Source organism: Pocillopora verrucosa, chromosome 12, assembly GCF_036669915.1.
Source record: "Pocillopora verrucosa isolate sample1 chromosome 12, ASM3666991v2, whole genome shotgun sequence".
Classification (NCBI taxonomy): domain Eukaryota; kingdom Metazoa; phylum Cnidaria; class Anthozoa; order Scleractinia; family Pocilloporidae; genus Pocillopora; species Pocillopora verrucosa.
Genome location: NC_089323.1, coordinates 19,912,666 through 19,924,198, shown reverse-complemented (window position 1 = coordinate 19,924,198; position 11,533 = coordinate 19,912,666). Strand labels below are relative to the sequence as shown.

Below are 11,533 nucleotides of genomic sequence, written 5' to 3'. Positions count from 1 at the left end.
TTAGTTAATCCTCGGGTATAAAAAAAAGAGGCACAGCAGTGTACAACCCGTATGAAGTTGAAACCATCACAATCGACTCGGGTAAAGTTTTATCGAAACGTGATTAGTGTTTGCGCAATTATCTAAGATACAACCTGCATGAGGTAACGGCAGTTGTTCAACAGAGCACTGTATTTGTTTTGTTGTTGACTTATCCACGCGTGGTAAAAAAAAGTTTCAAAGTGGTGTTCGAACCCGTGCGAACTTGAAGCCATCGAGACCTTGCCTTAACTTTTGTAATTAATCAAAAGGCGATGGACTTTCGCGCAAGTCTTTGAAGTGAACCCTGCATGTGGTAAAGTTGATTAAAGGGGTAATGTATTTGATCTGCACTTATCACTTCCTCACCGACGATTGGTATCCAATGCGTGACTATCTGCTTCTATCCATTGAGTGGAAAAGAAAATTTACGTCATGATGAAAAGCTAAGCAAGGCTAGCTTGAGATCGTGCAAAGCAGGATTTATTTACTCTTTACTTAGGGGAGATATTAAAAGGGCAAAACTCAGCGACAGCGATACTTTGGTGTATAAATTCACAGCTAGTATGTGTTGTCAGACGAATGTTTTGGTACACATTGCAACAAGAATTGGCTGAGCCATTCTACTTGCCCCCTTTACGCATGTTTCAGTTTTCTTTAATTTAGTTACATAACATTGTCGAGAATCCTTCTGTTCAAAATAGAGACCACATGTATTTGTATTTCCCATCAAGGACAATGTCATTCATTATTTATTGCTGGTTCATTAGTGAAGTGTTAATTGGGCATTTTATCCGCCAACTCAATTAGCTGAGTTTTCAAAAGGGCAAGCTGATTCATCTTTAGAAATCTTCTCTAAACCGTGTTGCGATGATGGCGTAGTCTCTTTCGAGTAGTTTATTAATAATAACTGCATGCACGAATTTGACTGTATTTCTTGGTTTCTTGGATGTAAAGAAGAAAAGAAGTAACAAGGGCTAAGGAAATGAGAATCATACGCAAGAAAAACGCTGGTGGTTGTGGCTTTAACGAAAATGTGCGTTTCAAAAACATCGAACGATTGTACATGCTATTTTTGTTTTCTTTCCTTGCGTAGAAAGAATTTACATTGTCTCTCGATCTATGAGTTATCTTTGTCTACATGTACTGCTGGGTGGTAAAACAGTCAATGTGTGATGTTGAACGCATTTCATTGCTTTGCGGCTATTTCTAGTGATTAGAATCAGTCAGCTAGACAGAACCGACTTCAACTATTTTACATTTGTTAGGTTTTATCTTAACGTCGTCACAGAAAAATTTCCAATTTGGTTAATCAAGTACTTTATTTTGTAAGAGCAAAAGGCCTTAACGAGCGTACACGTTAAAACCTCACTCCTCGTTGAGAATTTCCACCTCAACTGAAGATGTTGCGGGCAACCTGTTCGTCAGTCAAAACTCAATTTGCAAATAAATTGAAAATATTCGCACGAACTTGCAATCAAATGATCAGAGATAAGATAAAATGAGGAGTAGTAAAAATGGAATGTGAAAAGATAAGTATATAGGTAATCAATGGCCCAAAGTTATTTGACCATAATTACTATTGTTCCCAATTCTCACCACTTAGACTCCTTTAATCTTCCCAAGCACATATATTTAGTTAAACTCTCATTTTGAGATGTCAAGCACCAGCAGCATATTATATGTATTTCATAGAGAGCTTTCTCTAAACTGTCCCAGTTCGAATGGTAAGATTGGTGATGTATGCAGCTTTTATACCGTGTGTAGTGCGTCCCTTGCATCAAATATGCTGTGTAGAAGCATAATGGTGCAACAGTCAAAGCGTTTGGTTCTCAGGAGCATGCACGCGAAACCTTAACTCGCAAATTTAAGTCTGAGAAGCGCGCATATATCAATGCTTAAAAGTCACTGGTGTCTTCTACACTACTCAGCATGTATCGTATGTTGGGTGTTGGACCAATCACATCCATTTTCGGGCAGCTCCTGAATCATTAAAATATTACAATGTGTCCATTGTTTGGCAATGTTTATCTAAAGTCTTGCGAATGCCTCAGATCCTGGGCGTTTCCTCTCGACAGTATAAATGAAGTCCATTCTTACCAGCAAAAGGTTAGATGTTACCAGTTACCTTTTAATTAACACCATGCTAGTTTTACTTTGTTCGACAAACAAACGTTTATCTCCACGTTCACGATATACTTTTGGGTTAAATGAGGTTGCGTTGACGACTAATTTCTTTCCCATAGATGGTGCATTTGCATTCAATATTTTATTTCACGAAGTTAAAGCTTTGTACTGAAAACTGTCAGAGAATTGTTCAAATGTTAAGACAATTAGAACGCATTTTAAATGCCTTTTTTGCGAATATTCGATGATGTGGACAACAGACTGATAAAACATTTTCTCCTACCGTCGACCAATTTACAACTCCAAGACACATTGTGTGTGTTAAGGAGGAAGTTAGATATTCAGACCGGTAACGTGTGACGTCAGACTGAGTACCACTAGATATGCTGCTGTTCCTGACTATGATATACACCCTAACCTGCAGATTCGAGTACAGTTGTTATTTTTAACACCTCTATATTCGGGTAAAAGAGTTACTAATCGTCCTAGTTTGTTTATTTTGAAATTCAAGTACTGCTTTTGCACGCGCTGTTTACAAAACTAGTCTTCGCATCTGTTTTGTAAATTTTTATTATTAACGGATGTCTTCACCGCATATAACCTTTGAGTCTGTGGGTTCTGAATAAATAACCCACCGCAGCTACTTAATCAAAACGAAGCAAAAAAGCTTAGGTTCACAGTACTGAAATACCCTACCATATACGGGTAGTCAGTCGACTAGGTAAGTAAAATTCTCAAAGGCGGAAACCCTATAACAAATTCGAAATTAACGTAAAGGAAAATTGCAGGAGGGCCTCATCATCTCAAGTTGTTATCAGAAAATCTCAATAAAAGGAAACAAACATCTAGAATATCTAAAACATTCCGACTAAGTGAGTGCAACTCGCGGTGATAAACACAGAATTTATTTAAACCGAAGAACAAGTTCACTCCAAAAAATTCCTTGATCTTGCTGAACGCATAAATGTTTTACGCCGATACTCAACATGGGAGGAGACTTCTAGTTCTCATGATACATGGTGAGTCAGCATTCTACCGATATATGTAGCTGCCCTAGATGATGAATCCGATGAACATAACATTACTATAACATTACTAAGCCAAGAAAGAAATAAGAAACACTTTGCTTCATGAAACCTTTTTGTGATTGTCCATATCTGAAACGGCGATTCTAGACGAGGTCATTAGGGCATAGACTGCTTAACCATGCTAACTCATGAAGTAGTTTTTCCTTTTCTTTGGGCGTTACACGATGTCGCCAAAGAAGAGATTAATGAGTTAATTCGTGCTTAAACATCCCAGGAGGTGTGTACTCTCTGAACGGTTAATAATTTGTAGAAGCTCAGACTTCTAATTCATTTCACTATTTAGCTCAGTGAAAAACAAAATTTCTGTTGATTCGCCTCTGGATGATGGTCTGTTCTTTCGATGGGAAAAAATATGTTGATTACACTTTGACTGAAATCTGCGTGAATAACTTCAAAGTTAAGTTAGTAATCATAAAAATCAAAAGAGTTTTTGCCTTATTTTGATTGCCTGGAACAGCAGTGTACTTATTTATTTAGTGATGCTTATGTTAGTTCAGCTGTCACTTCTCTTAACAACTTATTGCATGTGTATTTTCTCAAACAAGAAAAAGCTGTGACACGATCATCAACTTAGAAAATATCGAAAATTGATTCCTGTTTGTCACCAGATGTCCAGGAATGGTCCCTGATAACACTTATCTACGGTCGGTTTTTCTTTCTTAGACTTATAATGAAGTTCTGACTTCTTGATTGGCCTGAGTTCAATCAAAAACCGACCTCAAATAACTGGAGTTGGCGACGAAGTTGTAATATTTATGAGATAAAAAAGTTCGTGTGTAAACAGCATTTATGGCGTGTTAATAATCATATATACGTTTCATAGATAAGAACATGAAGTACATGAAAGGTCAAGTTCAGCCAAACATGCCAAATTAAAGCCGAAAGAACCGAGGCCATTCAACTCAGTGTGCCACGCTCGCACACTATCCCAGAAGAATTCCTTTGATTTGGTCAAATTAATTTCACAGGAAAAACCTTTGACTTGGTTTATTCACCCACTAGAACGCCTTTCGATTGAACAACTAATCAAAGGAAAGAAATTACCTTCCAGAGCCTATGGGATATCGTTTAAACCATTAACTGCCCAAAGCGCGAGAAAACGGTTTTAGTTCTGTATTTGATTGGTTAAAGGGAGAGGCGCGAGTATACGGGACCAATCACAGCGCGAGGTTTGGCAAAACCAATACAATTGCGGATTATTTTCGAGATTAAATTGAAAAAGTACCATAAACAGCCTATCATAAAAGCAGCACGATACATTGTTTTAAAAAAAGACCACAAAGACTAAGACACCTATATATCAATCGCCTAAGTTCAGTTAGATTATGACGTTACAGAGTCTAGTGGGGAAACTAAACAAAGTAAACATGGCCGGAAACTTAACTAAAATTATAACATAAGTAACCTGGCATTCATTGGAAATGGAAATCCACTAGTTTAAAAACTTGTAATAAAAGCCGCAGTTCAAGAAACGGGTATCCCATGATACTTAGCAACACAAATCCTTGCTTTTTAGCCTGGCGATGTCTTCAGTAAGCAAGTATGCTGAGTTTGATCTAAGAATTATTAAACTCAAATTTATCTCAAAAACCCACAGAATGTGACATTTTGTAACCGTTGATAAGTATGACAAAAACATGGTCAACTTAAGCAATTCGGCTTTTTACAAACGTACACCTTACTTTTCGGTTGTAGACAGATACCGAACTGAAACATATATAAAACAAATATTTCTGTGTGAGTAAGAAAGATTTATTTTTATCGCTTTCCTGTCGGCAAACTGTAAAGGAGATGAAAGTAAAAGTTTTTATATGAAGCTTCCAGCAAAAGAATAACCATGAATTATTAACGAAATACAGCGCCAATTTTCTTGGTAAATAAAGATGTCTTTCGGCTCGTAAACTTTTGAGTAAAAATTGCGGGCGAAATCAATATAGTCAAGTGGAATTCTCTTCAAACTTTTCATCGCAGTCGACACTAACATTTTGTTGACAATTCGATGAACCTAATTGAACGAAACACTTCTTAAAATTAGAGGGTAAATGGCAGCATTGATTACTACAAACGAAAATTTCATTCAGAAATATTCTGCCATTAAATTGATCTAATTGAGTTGGGTAAACAATACAAAGTCAAAGCAGCTCTAAATCAAGACGCAGATGTTTCCGAGATGATTTCTGTAAGTAGAAATGAGAGAAGGTATAAGGATTTTTCTTTCTCATATGTTTTTACAAACTTGACACGAGTCTCTCTTTAAACAAAAGCCCTGTTGGACATCATTTGGTGTTTACAATTTATATTTAGATGCATAAGAAACCCTTTTGCTTGAACCGGAGTTCAACACGCAAACAATAAGCACAGCTTCCAACCCGACTTTTGATGCAAGACATCACTTTTTATTGAATGGTCGGTGAGTCAATAATTTTTTATGTCGTTTTATCGCGGTACGGAAATCTTCTTTTGCGAAATTAAGGCTGAGAAACGAATTATAGATGTTATGCAACTAGGTTGGGAAAAGATAAGTTACTTGCAGTACGTGAGTAGAAAAGCAGGCTTTCAAGAACGAAACACTTCAGTTATTAGAATTTACCTTTAATAACAATTTTGTCTTTTATCAAAACAGCGGGAGCGACAAGAACAAAATGTTCATTTTATGAAATCATCATAGGAGGTGTGAAGTATCTTCGATAGAATACATTGAGATGGGATTTTGTGGCCAATAGCCACAGCTGTTCCTTATCCTACTATTCCCGAAGTGTGACCAACGTGATTCTCCTCTCAGAATCTGTGCATACGTTTAATAATACGTGAAAATAAAGGCATACAACACAGGGATGTTGTCCTGATCGTGTACCAAATTCTCAAACTAACATTAACAAAAGTATATTAAATTTAGTTGGGAGAATCATCGATTTGAGATGTGGTTAAAAAGAATTGCAACAGAGAAGATAATGAGCTCTGCGGCACACGATGAAGTACTTTGGCAACTTAGCCAAGTCTGTTGTATTGTTTATTGTCTCTGTCGGATAAAGCCTACGTGAACTGAACTGAGAAAACCGAAGAATTTCAGAGTAAAAACTTTGCTTTTATCTATCCAACACGCTTTCAAAATTCCGACAAAATAAAACAATGCCATAAATGAAAATACCATTGTGCTTCCCAGCGAGGGTCACACGGAACCGAAACTAGAATGTTGAAGTTCTTTACAAGTCGGCATGAATGCTGTTATGAAAGTGCGTGGAAGAAAATGACTCTTTCTAACCAGGGGTCGAAACTTTCCTACTGTGGTTTCCGAGAGAAAAAGAATAGGGGCTGCAGAGAGTAAGTGATTATTTACTAAACAGATTCTGCAGCCCACAGTGGAAGCTTTCAGGCCTCTGCATTCCGTTTCAAACCAAATATTAAACTAAGGTGTATTGTTTATATATTTTAATGTTAGAACGTAAACAGAGCATTGTATCCATCAGAAAAACGATCTCATGTTTGTTTTTCTTAACTAAGACCCATTTAGCATGCTGCTAAAAGTAGACGAAGACGGATCACATCTGACTTCTATTTGACCTAAGAGCACAAAACTTTGTCAGTGATTGATAACAACTATACTCCGTCAACCGGAGAAGCCGGCAACGCTGATTTCAAAGCAAGAAAGTCGTATTGGTTTTTTTACACGATTCCGAACAGATCGCGGATTATTCCTGGAATAATAATGAGCTATTACAGGGATGCTTTGGGGCTGAATTCGTTCTAAGAGACTCACTCACGGCCACACACTAACATAAGTGAACGCCCATAAAAGAAGATATATCATCTTTTGTTATTACCGAGAGTACTGGAGCGAGACTATTCCGCTCGCTTCAAATCTAAAACATTTTTTCTCATTTTGATAATGGAATTAGTTTTAACCTAGGGTATAGAAAAGTCAGAGAGAGTCAAATTGAAGGTCTACTCAATTGTTGTTTGTAAATTAAAACCGTTGTTGAAATTTGTGTTTTAAATGGAAATAGAAGAACTCCTCTGTTTTTACCTTTCCAAACGACAGGAGAACTGGAAATATACTTATGATGTGTCTGATGTCCGAGGTTTGACGAAGTTCATTTGAAAATTATTGTGATTAGAGGAGCCAGAAATTACGCAAAAAGAAAGAAGGAACTAGAAAAAAATGGAAAAAAAGGGCCATTTCGCAAAAAGCCTCCGAGTCACTTTGTAGGACTCCATAACGATAAAATAAACTGTTTAATTTTGTTTAAGTTCTTTAGAATATCTTGATTATTGGGTTAAAAACACCTACCGGTTAATCTCTGGAGTGATACAGCGTGGTTCGCAGAGTTTTTTCCAAATACAGCTTATGGTAAAATTGTAAAGAAGTGTCATAAAATCAGCAGGAGATTGCTAAAGTGTAATAGATTATTATGCGTTAGCTCAAGTTTAGATCATAAATAATCCTAGCTCTGAGATGAATGGAAATTTAAAGTTTTCGCTACTTCCATTAGATTAACTTTAAACAGAATTAAAGCAAGAAATTATTGTTTACTTGCACTTTTAACAAGGAAATTAAATTGTATGCAGAGAGGTTGACCCATGTTTCAGAGTTCACTGAGCAATGGTGAGGCTGCGTCGTTTTTGTGATGGGCCATGAAGCAATAAATCTATCTTTATAAGCTTTAATTAAAATCGCCTACTGTCCTTGTAAATTAGACAAATTCTTGCCTCGCATGACAAGGTCCATGGAAATTTTTACATTACCCAAGAAATAAACAAACAGAAGACACAAATGCGCGCTTTAATCCGCAAAGATATTTAAAAAAGACTTCTCACCTCACAACATCACTGATCTCGTTGGCAAATAATACAATAAAACAATCAGAGAGGATCCAACGCAAAGCACAGAAATCGTGTTTGCACAAACGTTGTTTTGTCTGTAAAGAACAATGTTTTCAAAGGGTGGAAAAACAGAAGTAAAGACAGTCGGCAATTGTGCATAACACGTTTATAACTTAGGAACAGGAACTAGCCAAGATAGCGATTGTTACAGAGAAATTGTTAATTACAGTTATCAAGTCTCGGTTATCTTTGAAATTCGCAAGTGGGTTATACATTTACATATCATAGCTTTCCGAATTACACACAAAGATAAACACATCTTTCGCACTTTTAATATGCGGAAAATTCACTTTAACCGAGAAGTTTTTTAATTGCAGGTTAACCGATGACTGAAGGACAACCAATTGAAACTTGTCAGTAGTTAGAAGTTGTTGAAGAGCGACGTCCTACTCAATCAAAGGAAGCATCTTTACAAGTATACCAATCTTGCATTTATTGCAATAATTTTACGGGTCAAATCAGCTGGCTTGGACCGGAAAGCTAGCCAACCACAACAACACAAACTTCAAAATGGAGTGATTTTGTCATCTTACAACTGCGAACGTTAGAACCCCATCATGGGTGAGAAGAACTTTACTATGTCTCCTACGAGTGCGAGTGGCAACTTCATCGAGCCAGCTTATATGCGCTGGACACTTCGCTTGATATTTATCGTTGTGTTCATTGTAGGAATCATCGGTAACTCTGTGGTTTGTATGGCTGTGATCCGTCGTAAGCGGATGCGGACGAGCAATAACATTTTCACTTTCAATCTGGCTCTTTGCGACTTACTAAACGTAGTGATCTTTTTACCGACGCAAATGGCTGCGTTTGAAAACAACCATAACTGGGCTACAGGAAATTTCATGTGTCATTTCACCTACATTCTGGTTCCTCTCTGCTTATCAGCCTCAATCGGGACACTCCTCGCCATAACAAGCGATCGATACAGAGCAATTGCTTATCCTATGAAACCCCGATTAAGCGGTAGAAAAGTCAAAATCATCTTGGCTGTAATTTGGATCACCTCTTTTGTGATCTGTTCTCCACTTCTATATGTGGCTGGGATAGTAAGACCTGAGCCTGGTAAAGTTTATTGCGATGAGAAATGGCCAGATCCTCTTTATTCTGAGCTCTATTGGAATTTCATTTTTGTGATTCAATACATCTTACCTCTGGCCATTATTGTAGTGTTAGCAGTGCTAATCGCGGTTAAGATTCGTAAGAACAACACAATGAAAATGCTTCCTAAAAGCTCTCAGGTAATAGCAGCTGCAGTCAGGCAGAGAATGAAACAGACTTCAAAAATTACCAACATGCTAGTCGCTCTGGTGATACTCTACGCAATCTGTATGCTTCCTCAACATTTTGTGTTCTTGTGGTCTAAATACGGTGACTTATCCAACTCCAAGTACTTTGTTTACGTTCTGCGATTTTCAAACGTTTTCCCAATGGCAAATAGCGCACTCAATCCTATCGCTTACGGAACACTGAATAAAGAGTTTAAGAAAGTCTTTAAAAGTTTCTTTCGCTGTGAGTGCGGGCAAAAGACGAATGCGGATGTTTATAAAACAAATCCTAAGGCAATGAACGAAATCCGTGGTGGTAAGTTCAGATTAGCAGTGTATAAACACGCCAATGGCGATGGAAAGGCTGGTGGCGATGTGGAGAGTGGGAGCCGACGAACTCCTGCTTCTACTACCTCTTCGGCGACAAATAAAAAACTTCAAAGGAGAAGTGAAGATGGTGGAAGAGAATTTAAAAGGACACCCATTTCTAATGGTTATACCACAACTTTGTCCATATGTGATCAAAATTCGAATGAAAACGAAGACGAAAGACAAAGTCTTTTACAAAGAGAAACAAAAGAGGACTGTTCAAACATGTCACGTTCACGACCACCCCCAACTTACATGAAACAGAAAGAAGAAGAAGAGCAATTGTTGATAGGTAGCGGGAGGGGATCTGAATTTGTCAGAAATGAACATGTGTTTCCCAACGATTCTGAAGACATGAACATGCAAACAGACAATAAAATTGCTGCAGAGGCCAATATAAGTCGTCCTGATGCTAATGTGTGTGCGGGTTGCGCGTTCGACCCGAAGAAACTACATCCAAAGGAAAACTTAGAGACTCAGTTGTTGACACTTAATGACGTCGAAAATGACTCATTTATGGACTGCTGGGTTGAAGTGAACAAAATAGACCAAAAGCTTCTCGCCTATATAAGCTCTTTACAAGAAACTGATCTTTAGAACACTATATCCAGATATAATTTCGGTTTCTCTCCCAATTTTGTTTCGCTTATTAAAAATACATTTCAAGTTTGCTCTGATAGTGGAAACTAATAACAGGTTTAGCCTTGTGTAAACAAAGAGCACCAAATCTTCGCTACTATTGACTGAAAAACGCAAAGGGTCACTTTTGAATTGTAAATAAATTAAACTTTTCATAATCAAGCTTAACACAAAAGAGATCCGAAAAGGGAGCACGCGAATAGAAAAGATTCTCTGTTCAATCATTTGGATTTGTTTAACACGGAATGCAAATCCAGAAACGAATTATGTCTCAGGTCTTTAACATCCTTCAAACATTGCTCACTTTCAAGTAGAAAGTTTGGCTCTGGTTTTATTCCAATCGAACAATTCCACGGCACTTGAGATTTTATTTCAAGTTGTTGTTTATGTGTACTCTATAATTTAATTATTATTTAACGTAAGTGACCAAGCGAGAAAGATTTTATGAAGACGCAGACAGAACAATACACGGCTAGAGGCAACATCTGCCCAATTTGCAATAAATTTCATGGTTGAGGAAGGCGCTAACAAGAATCAAATTAGTCTGTTGAATGCACTAATGACCGTCTAAGAGAAGTATTAATGAAATACCTTGTAGCTAAAATTTTCTGTTCTAACAATATCTGGAATCCTGTGAAAGTTAAAAGAGGACAAGGAGTTGCTTACAACATGTATTGACAACAAAGTCACATCAAAACCTGCTCTTAGTCATAGAGCCGGTGCAAACATATACACTATAGCTGTCGCCAATAAACATAATAACCAAATTTAATATCCTTACTATTTGTGGGGGTACATTGCCACCAATTAAATGTTTTTTTTTCTTTGTTTTGACGCAATTGCTCAAAAGCGATATAAGGGGCTGTTAAACGTCTCAAAATCGATTCCTTTGGGGGCAATAAAGGTTTCCACAATATACGGAAGGCATTCTGGCGCCATCACTTAATCGTTTATTTTGCCTGATAAAAGCCTTGCGCGCCTTTGTCTAAACTGTTTATGTCCAGTTATACAATGTACTCTCTACAAATCCTATTCAACTTGTTAAACTAATTCTAATCACAGTGGTCCGAGAGATCTAAGCCTGGTATTTGATAATTAACTCATTAGGTACAAATATTCATATTTAACAATATCAAAGTTAAA

General features: G+C 37.2%; 1 protein-coding gene across 4 annotated transcripts; it reads left to right on the top strand.

Moving 5' to 3' along the window:
• The first annotated feature begins 3,043 nt into the window (after window positions 1-3,043).
• On the top strand, window positions 3,044-11,238 carry LOC131791548 (galanin receptor type 1-like). 4 transcript variants are annotated; one of them, XM_066159324.1, is made up of 2 exons: window positions 3,044-3,164; window positions 8,432-11,238. In XM_066159324.1, exon 2 carries the CDS (start codon window positions 8,672-8,674, stop codon window positions 10,346-10,348), a length of 1,677 nt encoding a protein of 558 aa, XP_066015421.1. In that variant the 5' UTR covers window positions 3,044-3,164; window positions 8,432-8,671; the 3' UTR covers window positions 10,349-11,238. The 4 variants fall into 4 exon arrangements, with proteins under 4 accessions (XP_066015421.1, XP_058964876.2, XP_066015420.1 ...); XM_059108893.2 differs by lacking the exon at window positions 3,044-3,164 and adding an exon at window positions 5,546-5,639; XM_066159323.1 differs by lacking the exon at window positions 3,044-3,164 and adding an exon at window positions 5,565-5,643.
• Window positions 11,239-11,533: the final 295 nt, after the last annotated feature.